The sequence below is a fragment of the Stylophora pistillata genome, chromosome 1, assembly GCF_964205215.1.
Source record: "Stylophora pistillata chromosome 1, jaStyPist1.2, whole genome shotgun sequence".
NCBI classification, from domain to species: Eukaryota; Metazoa; Cnidaria; class Anthozoa; order Scleractinia; family Pocilloporidae; genus Stylophora; species Stylophora pistillata.
This window is the reverse complement of record NC_142519.1, coordinates 17797497-17817188: the sequence shown is the minus strand read 5'-3', so window position 1 is coordinate 17817188 and position 19692 is coordinate 17797497. Positions and strand designations below refer to the sequence as shown.

The 19692-nt window shown below is 39.5% G+C and overlaps 1 protein-coding gene across 4 annotated transcripts in view; it reads right to left on the bottom strand.

Moving 5' to 3' along the window:
- Positions 1 to 308: 308 nt before the first annotated feature.
- The window catches only part of LOC111321303 (uncharacterized), a 21330-nt gene continuing 1946 nt past the window's right edge, over positions 309 to 19692 (bottom strand). The window contains exons 1-9 of one of the 4 annotated variants that reach the window (XM_088761803.1): positions 16456 to 16633; positions 15834 to 15954; positions 7824 to 8000; positions 7286 to 7510; positions 4963 to 5178; positions 4351 to 4476; positions 3383 to 3572; positions 1487 to 2890; positions 309 to 842 (exon numbers count right to left, since the gene is read on the bottom strand). In XM_088761803.1, the coding sequence (XP_088617929.1) occupies positions 2278 to 2890; positions 3383 to 3572; positions 4351 to 4476; positions 4963 to 5178; positions 7286 to 7510; positions 7824 to 7992 (1539 nt within the window). In that variant the 5' untranslated portion in view covers positions 7993 to 8000; positions 15834 to 15954; positions 16456 to 16633 and the 3' untranslated portion in view covers positions 309 to 842; positions 1487 to 2277. Of the gene's footprint in view, positions 843 to 1486; positions 2891 to 3382; positions 3573 to 4350; positions 4477 to 4962; positions 5179 to 7285; positions 7511 to 7823; positions 8001 to 9339; positions 9500 to 13776; positions 13809 to 15833; positions 15955 to 16455; positions 16634 to 19692 lie in introns of those variants that run through there. The other 3 variants (XM_088761808.1, XM_088761805.1, XM_088761800.1) reach the window with 3 other exon arrangements.

Sequence of the window (19692 nt, the reverse complement as noted above, 5' to 3'; positions counted from 1 at the left end):
ACTTCCAAGATCTGACTGTCAATTCTCCCCTCTAGCTGCCAAACATTTCCATATAAGTAAGTTACGAGAATTTGGTATTGGATGAAGATAACTTCTACCTGATAAGTTTTGGGTATTGTCATACCCTGTTTGCTGCATGACGTATAGATGTTTTAAGGAGAAGTTACATATCAATCACTTCAGGGTGTTAAAAGGTAACGGGGTTGGTTTCAAAGTCCTTAATAATAACGATAAAGTCCCTAAATTTTTCTCCTTAGTTATTGTAATTTTGTTCCCCATTAAATATTAAAAAATTACTCAAGAAAAACTAAGAAGGATTTCTCGAGCAATATTTATTCCATGTCTATCTTCAGAAATCAATTCATGTCACAACATTGAGGTCAAATGTTCCAAACGCATTGCGGATTATCTTTCTGCTTAAGACAATAAGGGTAAATATTAAACGTAAATAACGCAAGTCAACCTGTGATTCGGGTGACCGCTAAATACAACATAGTATGCATATCAATAAAGGCAGATAGTTTCAAAAGAAACTGTTTGGGGCTGCGTCGGTGGGGGTAACGAAATAATTTGGATATATCAACAAAGTTGAAATGGTAAAGTGGCCACCGTAACGATTACAAAAGCTGAAGTTTCGAGCGTTAGACGTTCGTCGGATATATCGTTGTTGATATATCCAAATTATATAGTATGCATATGATTGTGTATGTACTTATGTAAATCTTTATTTAAACATGGGAAATGATCAGTTAAGCTTAAGTTAAAAACTAGGACTGATTACGACTTCATTACATGATTGCCGTGTGGGAATCCGATATATCAGCTACCTTCTTGATATTTCGCTTAAAGTGCACCTACACCCAAAAAATTTTTTTCGCTTAACGAAGTAAGCTTATTTTTTTGAGTATTTCTGCGCAAAAATTTTTTTATTTGCTCAAATCTTCAATTTTCTATGCCCAGTCAAAATACGGAAAATCGGCCGCCATCTTGCCCCACGACCGAGTTTAAAGAAGAATGGCTCTAGCGGGTAATGTGACGTCAAATCGAGAACACGAAAGTCTGCATCTCTCACATTTTCACTTGTTTGGGAAGATTGTCGTCGATATTGTCCGAAATATGCCGACTAGGTGTGTTGTATGAAGAATGTATAAAGCGTGATACCCTCTTGCAAATTTCGCACGTTGCTACATCCTTCTACAACACACTTAGTCGGCATATTTTCGGACAATTATCGACTACAACCTTCCCAAACAAGTGAAAATGTGTGAAATGCAGATTTTCGTGTTCTCGATTTGACGTCACATTACCCACTAGAGCCATTCCTCTTTAAACTCGGTCGTGGGGCAAGATGGCGGCCGATTTTCCGTATTTTGACTGGGCATAGAAAATTGAAGACCTGAGCAAATAAAAAAATTTTTGCGCAGAAATACTCAAAAAAATACGCTTACTTCGTTAAGCGAAAAAAATTTTTTGGGTGTAGGTGCACTTTAAAATGCTCAACTATGCTGTCCATATGCGAATTACTTAGCTGGTGTGAGATGACTGTCTAATACGGGTTCGCTGTTGTTTGCATATGATATGTTCATAAGCGAATGCCTTAACTGACAGTAGTGGGTGATGTGATGAATTGCGTTCGTTTCGCTAAAATTTGAGGTTATTATATTTATTAACGTCTCTTCGAAGTGGCGACAAATGAAATGTTGTACCTTAAACATACTTGTAAGGGAATGGGATCGACCTATTGAAGTCGCAGTGAGTATAATTATATTCATTATTATTATTTGTTTGTTTTTTTTTTTTTTGCAATTTTGTTTGTTTAAGTTGTACACGATCAACTAAACCTAACACATCAAATATAGGCTTGTGACTGTTCCTGACTAACTACATTTCATCACAAACTTAATTAGGCTATATACGAGCGATTAAATTTTCTCCTCGAAGCCACTAACGCAGTCATTTGCCCGTTGAGATGGGGAACCGAGAGTCCAGTTCTTCTGATCTGATGAGTGTTATTGGTTGTCTGTTCAGTACAGGCTGTTACAGGCTCTCGGTCTGTGGACACGAACGAGAAAACCTCGCGAGCGAGAGAAATCGATTGTCCCTCAGTTGCTTTTTGTTCCTCGTCTCCTACTGATCGAGAACGTGGCAAGGGGGTCTGGCACGGGTGAGTTGAAACGTAAAATAAGACAGTTTCAGTTGATCGAGGTGAAAAGAAATTGCATTAGTTAATCAGTTTCCCTCGTGACTCTTTTCTTTTCTCTTCTCGAACCGGACAATTTATTGATACTGAAACAGGACTCCTGAGGAATTTCCAGCGTCTTCTAACTCTTTGAGTTCGTCCTCGTAGAAAAATTTATCTTCTCCAAACGCAGGTTTTAACTGGTTCAACCATGCTGCCTTCTCATCGTATTTTGCGAAGAACGGTCGTCCAGTCCATTGAGAATTTCGTGCCTGAAGAAATTGCAAAACGAATACTTTTTCATTGGCAATTTCTGCAGTTCCTATCAAATGTACTTTTCCCGGAGCAGCAGACATGGACGGACCACGCACCGTTCTCGCAACTCCGGAAACGCGCTGAATAGCTTCGTGATAGATTCGGGAAGCTTCGACCAACGGAACTTCAAAATAATGTTTAGCGCCGGTGTCTCGCTCCACGAACATATAATAAGGAACCATGCCGAGAGAGAGCTGGGACTGCCACATTTCAACCCAGACCCTCGAGTCTGCATTGACATGATGGATCAATGGAGCCTGGGTGCGAATGACTGCTCCGGTCATGCGTATCCGTCGGATTGCTTCCCTGGCGACAGGTAATTGGAGTTCGCGGGGATGGGACACATGAGCCATGATAGCAAGATGGTGACCGGACATGGTGACTTTTTCAAACAGCCTGAAAAGTGAAGAAAGTTACTAATAATGAGTCGTGAGAGCAGGACATTCGATGTCCGAGATAGGGAAGGACAGGCACTGCTTTAACTGCAAAGGACTTAGAGGAAGTCCATAGCAAAATATAGCTCAAGTTACTATGTACGAGATATGGTAAAGAAACCTAGAAACAGATTCCCCTTTTATATCTTTTCGATTGCCTTTTCATGGACCTGATTGGAAAAATGTCCAATAGCATTCCAATAAAATCGTACTGAACCAACTGAGCAAAAGGAAAATCTCATTCATTTATTAAGTCACAAAGCGTGAGCATAAGAACAAGACATTGTTCATGATTGGGGAATTCCCAAAATGAATTAAAGAACCCTTGCTTTCATTCTCATAGCTTTTAATTAACCTGACTTACTTTAAGTCCAGCCAGATACCCCCAATAACCTGATGTGACCTTGCTAAGTTATCATCATAAAAATCCAAACTGAAAAGCAATTTATTTTACCGCAGTAAATCGTCCGCGTCATCATTCGTGACATAACGGTAAGGCCAATAGGCAAGAGACTTGGTACCAATCCTAATAGTCCTCAAGTGGTCGAGTGTTGGATCCTGAAGGAGTGGGTTGATGTATCTTTCAAGCTGTTTTGTTGTCATCACCATAGGGTCACCACCGGTAAATAAGACGTCTTTTATTCCTGCATGAGAAATTGAAGGAAAACTGCTGTTTAACGTCATCTAAATGGTTGGAGGATCGAAGGAGGATTCAAGCGACTTACAGCAGTGTACAGTAATTTGCTATGATCTATCCTGTATATCTATGGCCTACTGCAAAACATTCAATTTGCTGTTGAGAGTTACCCGAAATTGCTTTGGTGTCACATTACTACAGTTGCTGAGGTGTCATGCCACGCTCTAGTCCAATTAGATGCTACACCAAAATCAATCGTGCCTCGGTCACTCGTTGCTCTCATTGGTTCTCATTGGTTGGTTCTCATTGGTTGGTTCTCATTGGTTGGTTCTTATTGGTTGGTTCTCATTGGTTGGTTCTCATTGGTTGGTTCTCATTGGTTGGTTCCCATTGGTTGGTTCTCATTGGTTGCCCAACACACTGCACTGCACTCCAGACTCTACAATCTCGGCCTTAATGTTGAGATAAGCTAAGCCAAATGTTTTTCTCTCCTAACGTTTTACAAATTATGGAAACTTAAAGCACGCTTTCGCAGTTGAATTTGCTTCCTTTGTCATCTAAAAATCAAATGACCTGTCAGGGTCTGGCCGTGTGTCTTTATTGAAAAGCATATAAGAATCCCGAATATCACATGCTACATCATATAATCACTATCGTTATTGTACCTGGAAATCCCCACCGGGGGAGGCTCAGCCAACTATAAATGAATAACACATGAATGGTTGAATGATTAAGTTACTAAAATACCAGTGTTGAGATACTGAAGCGATATTTCAAAAGTGTACCTTTGTGTTTTCGAATATAACATGCCAGTTTCTCAGAATCATATGACTGAAAGGCTTGCTGAGATCCAACCGATGTAAACTGAGCCCAGCGGAAACAATATGTACAGAACGTGTGGCACCACTGACCTGTCAAAAGCACTGACCCATGAGTTACCATGGTTACTGCACAAGAGGTATCTTAATGAAAGCTATCATGAAACGATTTTGAACAAACTGAAATTAGTTTTAAGGATGTTACAATTTTTTCTGGCGGTACGAATATAATCACAGTTTGCCTGTGCGTAATGTTAAAATGAAAGAGTCAGAATGGTTAACAGAACAGAGAGTGGAATGGAAACTTGTGATCAGATTCCTTTAGGGGGAAGACAAACCCTCTAAAATTTGCCTCGCTCTCAAAATATGGCTTCGTTACTCAGTTGGTAGTAGCGGGGAGGCCCAGGCTTAATTAGGATCCCGTCAAAGCCTTAACTTTTCTTTAGGCTTCTTTTCAGCAGTTGCTTCAGTTACAGTTTCTAGAGGTTTAACTTTATTAAGCGCTTCTCAGGGATGTTAGCTGGAAAGTGTGAACGCATTTTGAAAACCAAGCTAAATATTTGGAAGTTAGTGCTATACCTTCAGTAGGAAAAAAGAGAACTGTTTCTCGATATTTGTGCTGCATTCCAGGCAGCTCTTTGCCATTCTCTCGTGGCACGTTCATAGTTTTCTGGTTGGCTGGATGTGGATTCATGGATGTCCGAATTTTTTCCACTTCTTTTCGAAGAAAAACCCGGCTTTTATTATCACGCATAGCATTCAGAATGTTGTTTAGGTCATCAGGTGACACCATTCCTGTTCAAGAAAACCACCCAAGGATAAAAAGATAAAAGGTGTTATCAACTGTCAAGCGTCAAAGGCAGAGTTCAAACCCTTTCCGAAGTTTCTTGAGAAAGCTAGCACCGGAGCAATTTTCCCTTTCGGAAACGGCTGTTGTGATTTAAAACAGTCGTTGTCATTTGTCGAAACAGTCATTGCCATTTTTAACAGTCGTTGCCATTTCCAATAACAGCCGTTGCCATTCATTACAGTCGATGTCATTTGAACGCATGAATCTTGAAGCTCTCTTTATCAGCCTCACTTTACTCGGCATTTTCGAAACGCTTGGTAACTTCCTCTATGGCTACTTTAATTGGATCGTTACGTTTGCGGACAAATTATCGTGAAGATTGCTCTGATTGATATTTTCGTGTTCATCCGCCATTTTGGTTGGAAGTGACGGGAAATGAATGCGTGGGACCTGGGAGCGACACTCCCGCTTTCACTCCCGCACGAAATCGTCGTCTCGAGCACGATTCACGCGTTCAAATGGCATCGACTGTAATAAATGACAACGATTGTTACTGGAAATGGCAACGACTGTTTCGAAAAATGGCAACGACTGTTTCAAATGGCAACGGCCGTTTACGAAAGGGAAAATTGCAGCGCCGGGACGCACCTGATAAGCCCTTTTACGCTATTTTTTGTGCTCACCGCTAAGGATGTCCAGTGAAGGCAACCAATCAGTTTGGCTGACTGTAATACGAGACTTTTAATTTGTATTAAGGTAGGGGGGGGGGCGCCAAGAACTTGAGCAAAGATTAGTCGCCAATGGGTATAAAATATACACTAGCGTCCAAGTATCAATATATGATCGAATACGAGAAAATTTGTTTCATCCACCGGGTTAATAATCATTAACAATTATTCTACGAGCGCGCGTTGGATATGAGATGATAGATAGCCAACGAGGCGCGTAGCGCCGAGTTGGCTATAGTCATCTTATATCCAACAAGCGCGAGTGGAATAATAGTTTTATTAAAAAAAACGCGCTCAAGATATAAGACAAATCTTCTCGACTTTATTTTGTAAGAAGAAACCGGATGTTACAATGTACAGGTATTAGATTATGGTATATTGGCTCGTATACCGTAATGGCTAAGCCAATAAAAAGTCTTGAATTGCATTATCCAATGATCCAGTTTTTAACAATTTTAATGATTTAAAACTGGATCATTGGATAATGCAATTCGAAAGTTTTTATTGGCTCAGTCATCATTGGCTATGAGCCATTATACCGTGCGCGCACAAGAAGACAAGTTAAATCGAAAATTTTTTTGAACATTGAAAGATTCCTTTTGTTCTTACACGATAGATATGGGAAAATTTATCGATGTTTTGGCGCGTTTTTGATAAATCAATTATTCCACGAGCGTCCGTGTATCAGTCTATAATGAAATAAGAAATAATATTCTATCATTTTACTCCAACGCACGCTCGTGGAATAATTGTTTATTATTAAAAACTGGATCATTGGATAATGCAATTCAAGACTTTTTATTGGCATAGCCATTATGGTATATCAGCCAGTATACCATAATCTTATATCTGTACATCGTAACATCCGGTCTCTTCTCACGAAATAAAGTCGAGAAGATTTGTCTAATATCTTGGGAGCGTTTTCTTTTTTTTTTTTTTGATAAAACAATTATTCTACTCGCGCTTGTTGGATATGAGATGATTATAGCCAACGAGGCGCGTAGCGCCTCGTTGGCTATCTATCATCTCATATCCAGCGCGCGCTCGTGGAATAATTGTTAATTAGCCACTGTATAAATTCTAAAGCTGACGTTTCGAACATTAGCCCTTCGTTAGAGTGAATTCAGCCTTAAAAACCCTTTACGGTGGCTAATTCCCTATAAACACGGTTGATTAAACCAAAGTATCTCCCTAATACCCCTCCAGCGATGTAACACCAGAATTTCTTTAGAAACGTACCCCCTTTATGTTGAAATACGCTTGCGAGTCTTGCTCAAGACCAAATCAATCTCACCACGATTAACTTGGCTTGACGCGACGATGGCTTAAACTAAAAATGTTTTATTGCTGACAACACTACCAGCGCTAAATTCTCGATGCTGACCTGGTTGTGGAAAGGTGAGCTGAAACATAGGGTCATCCGGTACGGCAGACCAGTCGATTAGCTGAGTTACCACGTAATTGTTTGTACGCATTGGCAGAATGGATGCTGCTGCTAGGTATGGCAGAGGGTCCACGGACTGTGCTCCTCGAGGCCAGTACGTGTTCAATATGGCTGGAATGTGACTTTTCGTGTACATTTTCCATTGCAGCGGTTTGATATACTCACCTGCAAGGATAATATTACATCATTTGTTTGTATAAATGATTTTGAGATTAAACTAAAAATTATTTGATGAAAGAAAATCGATCGTTCTTTTTCGCATGCTATAAGAGCTAGACACCCATTGATCAAGAAGTCAATCGGTCATGCGGTCCGTCAGATATAGTCGGTCAAGTATTCGATCGGTCAGTCAGTCAGTTGGTTTAAAAATTTAATTTCTCATTTATCGAAAAGGACAAAGACAAGTTGGTGCACCACGGCGTATATTGTTACCTACACTTAATTACTTGGGTGTGTAAATGTGAATTTAGTCACATACCTGCGAAATTTGGAATGTACGGGTTTGGAACATTAAAGCTGCTAACTTGATCACATTTTGAATCGTTCTTGATCTCTCCCTTAGTGTTCAGTGTTGACAACAATCTGCGAGTGACCCATCCTCTTACATGTCCCAAGGATCGTGGTGAGACCGTGTTAAAGTGACGCATCTTAAAACCTGAAAAGCAACCTTTCGTAAGAGGGAAAAAAAGCTCTTTGCTTTTAACTGGCTGTAATTAATTTCGCCATGGACCCCCTGATGTTAAAGTGTCTATGACAGTAAAATATTTTTGCGTTTTCTGGTTGATAGCTGTATCTAAAATTTGAAACAATTGTTGAAAGAGATGTGAGAGATTTGCAAGTGTCAACTGAGAGTTTTCACAGGGACATATGCGGTAGTATATGCCGTAGCAGTGACGATGGTGGTTGCAATAGCAGTAACAGAGGCAGTAGGAAACTTTTTGACAAACAATTGAAGTTAACCGTAAGATATGATCAACCTGAATGAATCAATAAAAATCACCAACAGCTTTTTATTAATAAAAGTACAGCATTTGGTGAGTGGAAACTTACCTCAGGATCCTTGTATTTTTATAAAAGGATAACAAGCAAAAGGAATCTTACCACATACCCAACATGGAATTTTTGATACTGCAGAGCCACCTTTGAGCAGTAAGACTTAATCAGCCATACTTTGATTATGTAAGTAACCCTAATGAAATTGGTTCTATTGCAGACAAGGTGCAAAAAGGATAAAACAGCGAAGGAAGTACCAACCAACATAATTTTCGATTGCAGATAAGAAATATGAGAGCGAACTATCTCGGATTGTAGGAAATAACGAAAATAAAATTAAAAAAGTCAAAATTTCTTCAAGAATTAATCTAGAAGGCAAGAAAACTAGACTAATGCGGAACTAAAAGTTTGCAGTAAGCTAACGAGCCTGAAAGTGGCATATTGCCAGCAAAATAGCGTATGTGAGTGTTGATATTTCTGAATGTTGGTAGTGTAAGTAAGGCCCGGTTTAAACGTCGAACTTCGCATGTGCCGAACTAAACTCAGGAATTAAATGCATGTGAAGTTCGACGTTTAAACCGAGCCTAATGTTAGTAGTGTCGTCAATGATAGTTGCCGATCTTTTGGACTGATCGTTGGAGTTGTAACGTAGTCATCAGTCCGCAGGCAATGCAGGTTGTAGGATCTAGGAGATGCGGAATCGGACGGGCCCTGTATTCAAGTTACGAAAACAGTCATTGAAGTCGGATATAATACCATTAGTTGTGGTTCGTTTCAATTATTTCGATAAGTCGGCGAGTACTGTACTTCGTCCAATAAAGTTGTTTAGGTAATTGTTAATAGAAAAGATTTCTTCTTGGTATTTGTTTCTGACAGGTAAACTGAGTGATATGCTTCAAAGCGTTCGTCTCGTTAGAACCCAAATTATGTCATATTGTACATTACTCGTGTAGTTATGTGTCGGTATTCTTCGGTTTCCTGTAAACTTTCGTCCGCCTTACCGAACGTGCACAATCTGGAAAAGGAAGTTTTGCGGGATGATCTGTTTCACTTCTCCTTACTGTATGTCGGTCTCCCCGTTGTTAAAGCATAGTTAGATTTCGGCGGTAAATGTATCTTGAACTAAACTTAATCAAAGCGGTATTGGCACTGTGAGGCCCAATGATTTTATCAGCTTTGCCAACAATACATACAATATAGAGCATGGAGTTGGTGTTGTTTTCAGGCTGCGACATGAGTTACATTTCGTAAAGATAGTTTTATAAGTCATGGGATTGTCAATGTCATAGGTCTCTCGAGGTGCAGTCGAATAATAACACAGCGAAGCACGTTTGAAGTAATTTACATTGTTCATACTTGGGTTAAGCTCGTCTGACAATATGTTCCAGATTCTTATTGTTCGTACAATAAATGACTGTTGAAAGGTTGAAGTCTTGCGTTAAGGTACAGAGTATTTGGTAACAGCTGTCTTGGCAGACGATCGTGTGTGTCTTGTAACATATCTAAGTACTCATGCTAATAGCTAATAGGTAGTTTGGAAAGAGTTTTTAGTTGTTGTTCATAACTTTGACAACACGAGAATGGTAATTTGAAGATATGTTTTGAAGCCCGTCTCTGCATCTTTTCCAGATTTGAGATAAGACAAATAGATTGTTGCGCCCAAACTTGTGTGGCGTAGCCGAGATTTAATCTAACGATGGCCAGTGGTGTCACTAAAAGTGAACGGATTAACGATAACTAATCCGTTGGAGCTATCAAATGAATTCAATAACCACTTTGCTAATATTGGTCCAAAACTTGCCAGTGAGATAAATTGTGATGGTGGTAGCTATCAAAGATATCTTACCGCAACAGATAAACGGTTTAAGCTCCAACCCACCAATCCAACTAAAGTATTTTCACTTTTAAATAAACTAGACAAGTCAAAGGCAACAGGCCTTGACAAAATATCTGCTAGGTTTATCAGGGAATGTGCTGATCTTATTTGTGTGCCGATATGTGATATTTTCAATCAATCTATAAGCCAAGGGACGTTCCCAGACGACTGAAAATATGCAAAGATTACCCCTCTTTATAAACAGGGTGACCGCGGTGATGCTAACAATTACCGCCCAGTATCGGTGATTCCAATAATGGCGAAGGTGTTTGAAAGGATAGTTTATGAACAGTTATATGCCTATTCGGAAGAGCACGATATTTCATGTCAAAACCAATCAGGGTTTCGTGCTAATCATTCAACTGTAACAGCTTTGTTGGAAGCGACAGATTCTTGGGCATATAATATTGATAACGAGAAAATCAATGGAGTCATTTTTCTAGATTTGAAAAAAGCTTTTGACACTGTTGATCATCAGATCCTTCTATCGAAACTAAACTATTATGGTATACATGGAAAATCTTTCAGATGGTTTCAGTCATATTTGGAAAACCGAACACAAAAATGCTCTGTCAACGGGTCGCTATCCAGTAGCTACTCGTTGACTTGCGGCTTCCCTCAAGGGACCATCCTCGGTCCATTATTGTTCTTATTATACATCAACGATCTTCCAAATTGCTTATCAAATTGTAAACCGAGAATGTATGCCGATGACACGCACCTCACATATGCGGGAAGCAATCTTGAGAACGTTCAGTTTTGTCTAAATGAAGACCTAGAAAACGTCTTCAACAAGCGAACAAACTCACGTTGAACATGACTAAAACCGAATTCATGCTAATAGGGTCGAGGCAGAGACTGAATACTCTCACAGCTTCACCAACAATTAGAATGAACAATATTCAAGTGAGCCAGGTTACAGCTACAAAATCGCTTGGTGTAATAATAGACGATAAACTCGATTGGCATAGTCACATCGAAAAACTAACGAAAAAGATCGCCTCTGGTATCGGGGCCCTAAAGCGAATTAGGCACCTGATCCCAGCATCAACCTTACATCTCATCTACCAAGCTTTAGTAAAACCTCACTTTGATTACTGTGACATTGTTTGGGGTAGCTGTGGGAAAACGCTACGAGACTAACTGCAGAAATTGCAGAATAGAGCAGCCCGTGTGTTGACATTTTCTAATTATGATGCTGATGCAACTGAGCTACTCGAGTTTTTAGGGTGGAAAAATCTTGCACGCCAGCAGGAAATCCATAAAGCCACCATGATGTTTAGATGTCTGTACAGGCTAGCTCTAAGGTATCTATATTCAAAGTTTACGTGGCGTGACTCTGCTTATGACCTCAGGGACTCTGAAAATAAGCTTAATGTTCCACTACCGCGCAATAATTATTACAGAAAAAGCTTTAGCTACAATGGCGCCACATTATGGAACAGCTTACCACGCGATATAAGGAACACAGAGTCTCTGGGGTTATTTAAACGTAAGATCAATGACATTCTTTAAGTCTAACGCACGGCATTCACGGAAAACAGCTTTAATGTTATAGTATGTAGTTTTAATTTTAAATATCTTAGCGTATGTGATATGTATTTTTATAGGCTGATGAATTGATCGTGTCTAAATAAAGATTACAAAAAAAAAAAAAAAAATAGATTGATCTTCTTACATTGGTACTTTGTAAATGACGTGTGTTTCTTTAAACAAACCCAAGCAGCTTGTTTGCGCATGAGCAATGCTCTGAGACTGAAGGCTGATAGTTTCGAAAGAAACTGTTTGGGGCTGCGTCGGTGGGAGTAACGAAATAATTTGGATATATCAACAAAGTTGAAATGGTAAATTGGCCACCGTAATGATTACAAAAGCTGACGTTTCGAGCGTTAGCCCTTCGTCGGAGCGAATGAGACTGAGACTGATATGGATACTATTAACGTTTGTCGGTAGGTCGTTAGGGCAAGTTTCGTCGAGGCTTTGCGTCCCAATTTCTGCGATAATAACGGAAACTGGCCGGGGGACCTCATAGGTGTTCGGTTTAAGTATTTATGATGTTTACCGTAATACTGAAAGTAAATGGATGTTACGCAAAGGTTCAGGAAACCCAAAATGTCCTCTGTCGGGAGCAATACTGGATGAAAAGCTTGTACTCTCAATGCATTACACGGCCAACTGAAGTAGAATATTAGAATGCTCTGTATTTCATTCGAGTATGAACATTTAGCCGAGAAGCGAAGCTGAGGTAAATTATGGTTTTAATGTAATAGTTTAGGAGATTATCAGAGTAAAAACCCGCATAAATTTTGTCGTGGCTACTGCCCTCCTATGGAGGCTTTCTAGGTTTTTTATCTACGCACGTGAACCGCCTAGCTTAAGGAAGGTTGGACGGCTGAGCCAGTTTCTCCTGGATACCGAAATTCAGTCGTTCACTCAGAAAACAAAATGACTGATACAAGTCCTCGAAAACTCGAAAGCCGGATGAATGATGGCAGCGGAAGAGCTCGGTCTAGAATAAATTAAACCCCAGAATTAAAACTTTGAGTTAGCTCTAAATGCAAAATGCCTAGAATTCCCTTGTTTTTTTGCAGACTAAAATTTTACGCCATCAGATGCCTGAAGTCAAGAAAAATTTTGAATTGTATCGATCAGTAAACGACATGCACAAGCACCGGTTTCAGACCACTTTCCCGGTATTTCTGCAAATGTATCTAAGAAATTTGCAGGGCCGTCAATTTTCAGCGACGCCATATTCAAATATGCTGCAAATATCGCAGGTGTCTGGTACTTTCGTCTCGAATTTGAATAATTACTCTTTGTGAAATTACAAAATAATTAGCCAAAAGACCAAAATATACTAGCGGCATGGGTTGTTTCGTTTGGTTCAGAAGTACACGTGAACAGGCGATTAAGTTTTAGCTGTTGTATTTCGAACATTCAGCGCTGAAAATCGCTTAGTTCTATTCATCTTGTACCCACTCGGGAGGTCAGGCCGAAGTTTGAAAGAAGAAAAGACTGCCTAAGAAACGATGAAGTGTCAAGAAAACCGAGCCTACTGAGCCTAAACCGAGCCTACTGAGCCTAATGAACAAGGAACAATAAAGAGACAATAGAGCAAACAATTTTCAGTACACGTACCGTTGAACGATTGGCTTTAACGTAACGCGAGGCTGGAATTTCATAATCACAAAAAAAATTTAAATGTGAACACCGCCTTTATAAGAATCTTGTGGTTTATAGCCGTTTTTGAATGAATCAAGCCAATTAAAATTCTTACAGAAGGGCAGGAAGGGCAAGGGATCCCTTCCGTCAACCTCGTTTCCTTAGTCAACCGTACAATAATTGGCTTAGGCTTTATGCAAAACTAACGCTGAGCTTGGTATGCTTTCCATTTTTTTCGTTTGTTCACGCCTCAGCACAGGGGGCCCACACAAGTGACGTGTCTGGTCATTTGCTCGAAATATAAAGAAATGTGTGGCCGGGAGAATATTGAAGAGTCGTAATATCGTAAACTTATATCGAGGAATGTCTATGCTAAGGCTCAAAATAAATGTAAACCTACCTCACTTGCAGTGTATTGTCGTTTCTGTGGTTCTAAATGGCGAATTTAAGCGATTTGGTAGATTTTGCGTTGATTGTTACTCTACTGTATAGAAAGGAGAGTAACAGTCAAAGGTTTGATAATCACATGGTTTGGTAATAAGTTGTCACGTTAACTTGTAGCACCTTTTAGGAATTTCTCATTTTTCCCACACGTTAACGTACGCCTTTTCCACCGAGATCTCTTGTCAATTACTATTTTAATCTCTTAGAATTCCTTCACGAGTTCATACGGTGCCCATGCATCACCTTATAGTTTTATATATACTTTCGGAAGCTCTATCGGTAACTATTAGCAGAGAATGAAAACTGACCGCAAGATCGTATGGCATGAGGCTCGAGATTATTCCATTGATTCAAGTTTGTTCTTCGCTTAGTTTTGCAAGCTACTGTGACAAAAACTTGTACAAAACTTGTCGTGAAGTACAATCGTTCAGATCATGATAAGTTCCTAACCCTGATGTACTCGATGTGGATCTTGTCGTTGCGAAATTGATTCGTTACTTTTTAATTTCAGGCGGAAGCATTATTCAGTCGAAACGTAGCGATCTACGTCGAGAGACGAATTATTTTACTTCACTATTGCTACGTATGATGGACGATCCTCGCAGTAGATAGCGCTATTTGAGCAATAGCGAAATTCAGACCTGAAAAAAATCAGGCCTGTACGGGACTCGAACCACTGACCTCTGCGATACTAGTGCAGCGCTCTAACCAATTGAGCTAACAAGCCAACTGAGAGCAGGCCGTTAAGTTGAGCGCTGCACTAGTATCGCAGAGGTCAGTGGTTCGAGTCCCGTACAGGCCTGATTTTTTTCAGGTCTGAATTTCGCTATTGCTCAAATAGCGCTATCTACTGCGAGGATCGTCCATCATACGTATCAAATACCGCAGTTCAAAATATATGATTTTCATATATTTATTCTATCTCATTTATCACTTTCACGGGTTCATTACGAATCAACTTAACGGCCTGCTCTCAGTTGGCTTGTTAGCTCAATTGGTTAGAGCGCTGCACTAGTATCGCAGAGGTCAGTGGTTCGAGTCCCGTACAGGCCTGATTTTTTTCAGGTCTGAATTTCGCTATTGCTCAAATAGCGCTATCTACTGCGAGGATCGTCCATCATACGTATCAAATACCGCAGTTCAAAATATATGATTTTCATATATTTATTCTATCTCATTCACTATTGCTATTCAACTGCCTAAAAACACTGCAACCGTTTTTACGATGTTTAAATCTTAAAAATGTTTCTTTCAGTCAAAGTTGTTGGGCTCTCACGTTCCATGCCCCAACGTGGCAAGCATTTTCCCCTTAGGAGGGTCAAGTAATAAACTTTGATGTGATCTAAGATTATATACAGACCTAGGCTTGATGTTAATTAGTTCAATGATATACCTAGGCACCCATCCATGAATAGCTTTAAATGTTAAAATTATGATCTTAAAATGAACACGATGTTGTACTGGTAACCAGTGAAGTTGACAAAGCGCAGGAGAAATATGCGAATACTTACTTAAACTCAGTACAAGTCTAGCCGCAGCATTCTGCACACGTTGCAATTTGGCTATTTGCGACTTAGGAAGGCCATACAAAAGTCCATTACAATAGTCTAAACGACTAATGATAAAAGCATGAATAAGCGTTAGTAGCGAATCGCGAGATAAATAATTCTTAATCCTCCTAATATTATGTAGGTGATAAAAGACGGAATTACAAATTTTATTAACGTGCATTAACTTCATATATTCATTGTATCCAATTTATCATCACGGGTTTATTACGGATCAACTTAACGGCCTGCTCCCAGTTGGCTTGTTAGCTCAATTGGTAGAGCGCTGCACTAGTATCGCAGAGGTCAGTGGTTCGAATCCCGTACAGGCCTGATTTTTTTCAGGTCTGATTTTCGCTATTGCATAAATAGCGCTCTCTACTGCGAGGATCGTGCATCATACGTGTCTACCTTTATGCTAAATAAATTATGAACAGATTGTGTTTTTTGACGTTCTCAAACTCACCCACTCTTTCGGCCGATTTTTCACGTTCCTTTATCAGTCAGCAATCTTTCACCTTCTTTTATCAGTCAGTGCAACATGGTTTTGCCCGGTCTGTTCTCTATAGTGATGTAAGCCGTTGTAACTGAGAAATATGAAAAATACTTCGCAATAATTACTGAAGCGTTGAAAAATCGGCCTAATGAAATTCAAATGTAGCGTGTTCCTCCCACAGTCTGAACTAGACTGAACGTGTGCTCCATTTTTAGATCGGACGGTTAGTAGGACTCCTTGTCGGACGACGAGTTGGACTCAGTGTTACGTTTCGAGTTAAATATCTAAACGTTGAGATAAACTCGTACTTAATTTAAACAAGGCAAGATGACATTCATTTTTGTTTATTAAACTACTAGATTAGTCTACTCTCACTGCCTCAATATTCTGAAATATTTCTTTTAACAGCGTTCCAGAAACGTACTGGTTGAATTTTACATAATACATTTGGTCCTCGGACTCGTCAATATCTATCTATTTCCAATAGCCGCGACAAAACTTTGCGAAGAGATACAGTTCCCATGAATACATTTGGTAGAAAGATAAAATGCGTGACACCGTCTAATATAAGAGCCAAGTTCTCCCAACTTACCTGCAATATTTTTAGGTATTAGCGTCGCAAAATTTTGCGGTCGCTTTTCGATTGTAATCTATGCAGACGCAAAGGGTGCGAATCACGTGAAAAATAGTTCATTTAAACTCTTTGAAACTTCATTATGTTTTTGGTCAAAACCGCTACCGCGTTCAAATTAAAACAGCATTTCTGATTTCATTTCCGTCTGGAAGAGTTCAAGTGGGCACCAAATTAGCTTAGGCTGTGCTGCATTACTTCTTTTTTAACGTTACCACGTTACCAAATAACCGCATTCCTTTCTTTCAATCAGAACTGATGGGGAACATGTGTTCAAGTTTATTTTTATGGGGTAGAATCCTATATCTTTCAATTGCGTATACCGTGCGATATTGCCTCCATACAAAAATTAGTTTTCTTACTCCCGCCCTTTATCACAGATGCTACTCACGTCCCCCCGTTAAAGTCAAGGCGGTCAGAATTAATCAATTTTTAATTCTCACATTTACGACTTAAAAGCACACGATCCACGTTATAATAAGTTAGTTCCTTGAATTTGGTCAGTAAATTCGCACAAATTGTTTTTGTCCCAGCTGGCAAGACCTATCGTGGAGATTCTCTTCTGGTTGTCGGTAACGCTCTGGCTTGCAAAACGCAGACTTCGTATATCCGGTTGTCTCCGCCCGAGCTGCTGACGACATAAGGAAATATATCGATTCCTACAGATTGTCCTCTGGCCAGAAAAGAGTCCAACAGTTAAAAAAAGTATGCCAGTGCGGAATGCACCTTGGAATATAAACTTTAAAAGACTCTGAATCGCAGTTTTGTTTCGTAAATTCGCGCATCTCTTTTTTTGAGGGCTTTTACGAAGGTATGTTTTAAGGTCATGCGTGACTGCAATAGTATTTATTCTAGGATCATGACTTAACATTTCTTTAAGATTTGGAATGGTGCGTTGAAGTCCTAAATGTAATAACTTTCCTAAATGTAATAACACTTGGACCTGAATGTAATAAAGTCATAAATGTAATAACATTTGGTCCTAAATGTAATAAAGTCATAAATGTAAGAACATTTGGTCCTAATTGTAATAAGCCTCCAAAGCAATAGTTTAACTGTGCTTGTGCATCCGCATTGAGATGTTAAAGTGACAACTGCTTCACCAGAGAATCCTCTAACCAAAATTGATGGCGTGTTGTGGGCTCTCTCGCTGATTTTAATCCTTTTTTTTTTTTGCTTGAGATGTAGGCCGAGAAGCATTGGGTACAAACCTTCACACTGATGTGCTTTTGGAATCAAATTGACAGATCCCAAAACAGTGGAACGCTGACCAATCCGGCCATCTTGACCGAACAGCCTTGGTCAAGATATTTTATATTTACGGCAAGTAATTTTTCACGAAAAAAATGCGTTTTCTTTTTAGTAATAATGGATAACGGAAAATCGTGTCTTTGTTTCACGCATCGCGACTGGCATATCATTCACATTTCACGGCTTTTCACTTTTTACAATCACGATTCACGGCAGTTAAAAACAGCCAATCACGTTTCGCTGAAAACCCCCACATTTACATTTAGACATGGAGACGAGACGGACGAGACGAAATTTTTTGTCTGATCATTTGCTAATGCAGATTTAAAAGACGCAAACCTGCGACTAGTTGAAGAATCATAGCATGAAAACTGAAAAATTCTTAACCTTGGGATCCTAAAGATATTTATGAGAAGACAAATCAGAAATTTCGGAAGCATTGTAGCACTTGTAAACGAACAATTTAGTTAATTTAATATTACCACTAGTGTTGTTTACCCATTCAGACTAGGAACAATCTAGGACGTGTGAAAGAACTGAAGCAGGAACTATTTCCAAACAGAATTTACATAAACTTCAACATTTAATCATTGTAATTTTTTCCATCAATATATATTTTCACTGTAACATCAGATATGTAATTTTATAACATAACCAAAGTAAAGCACGCGCTCTGATTGGTCAATTTAGCGTCCCCCATTTGCCCATGGGTGTACGCTGCTGATGTGAGCAAATGCAAAGACTATTTTTCCGCGCGCGCTTGTTTTTTCTGGTCACGTAAGATTTGTTGAATAAAAGGGAACTCTTTACCTACAATGCATCAATGTTATGTTATAAAACAAATGGTAAACACCACAGCGTACACTATTGAGTTATGGATGCACGCGGGAGGTTGCTAAGCACGAAAGAAGCGTAAGAGTCGCTCGAGGCGATAGCCGAGAGCGACTCTAGCTTCTTCTTTGTTAATTATCTCTTCCTTTTCCATTTGAAAGGTTGTGCTCATGTCAACGTAACAGTTTTTAACGAGCATTGCTCTGTTGCAGGGTGTGCAACGAACCATAACTTTAGATTCTGTGTTTCCTGTGATTTTCCTCTTACATCCTTTGGTGTAGCAGATTGCATTAGTGTCAATGATGACATTTTGTATTTCTGGGCAGCAGATTTCAGGCTTGATAGCAGTTGCATCTGTATTTACGTTGGTAATATTTTGCTTCTCGGCTGGCTTTATGATGGTTTCTGTAGTGGTACTGATTTTCATCCCATAGAAGGACTTTACAGTGCAGTTGGAGATCTCAAAGAAATCCCCTTCCTTGATGAGAGAAATGTGGTCTGACCAAATCGAAATATCTATAGTCCCTGTTGAGTCTACTTATTTACTGTCTCTTACTGGTCGTTTAGAGTTTTGTGGTGGTAAAGCTTCACTGTCCCATCAAATTAAGCCTGAGACTGTGACCATATCCCTTGCCTCTTAGTTTTTAAACATCTGCTATAGATGTAATGGGTGGTGCTGCTAGTGGAACATATTTAAAGGGAATGGCCTTCGGGGAGACATCCTTAACAATGCTCGATTGTAGTAACCAACTTCTATATTACTCTGAAAATAATCAAAAGTCAAATCCCTAGTTACAAGTTACAATCAGTAATGTCCTTTCGTTGACTACTGTTTACTTTCAGTTGTGCTGCGAGTCCTTCGCGCCCAATAACAGACTTGCCTCTGACAAATCCAGAAATTGCCGAGTCTTTCGGCTTTGTGCAATAAGCTTGATTTGTGGCTGAAAAATCGGAGTTAACTAGTCTTTCAGTCAAAATGCTAAACTTACATCGTCTTCTGAGCATCGGCGAAGTTATTTCTGTATTAACTTCTGTATAATTATCACAAATGAGTCAAGACAGCTTTTAAGCACGAAACAGCACCCACCGCGCTTTTCACCCGCTTTTCACACTTTG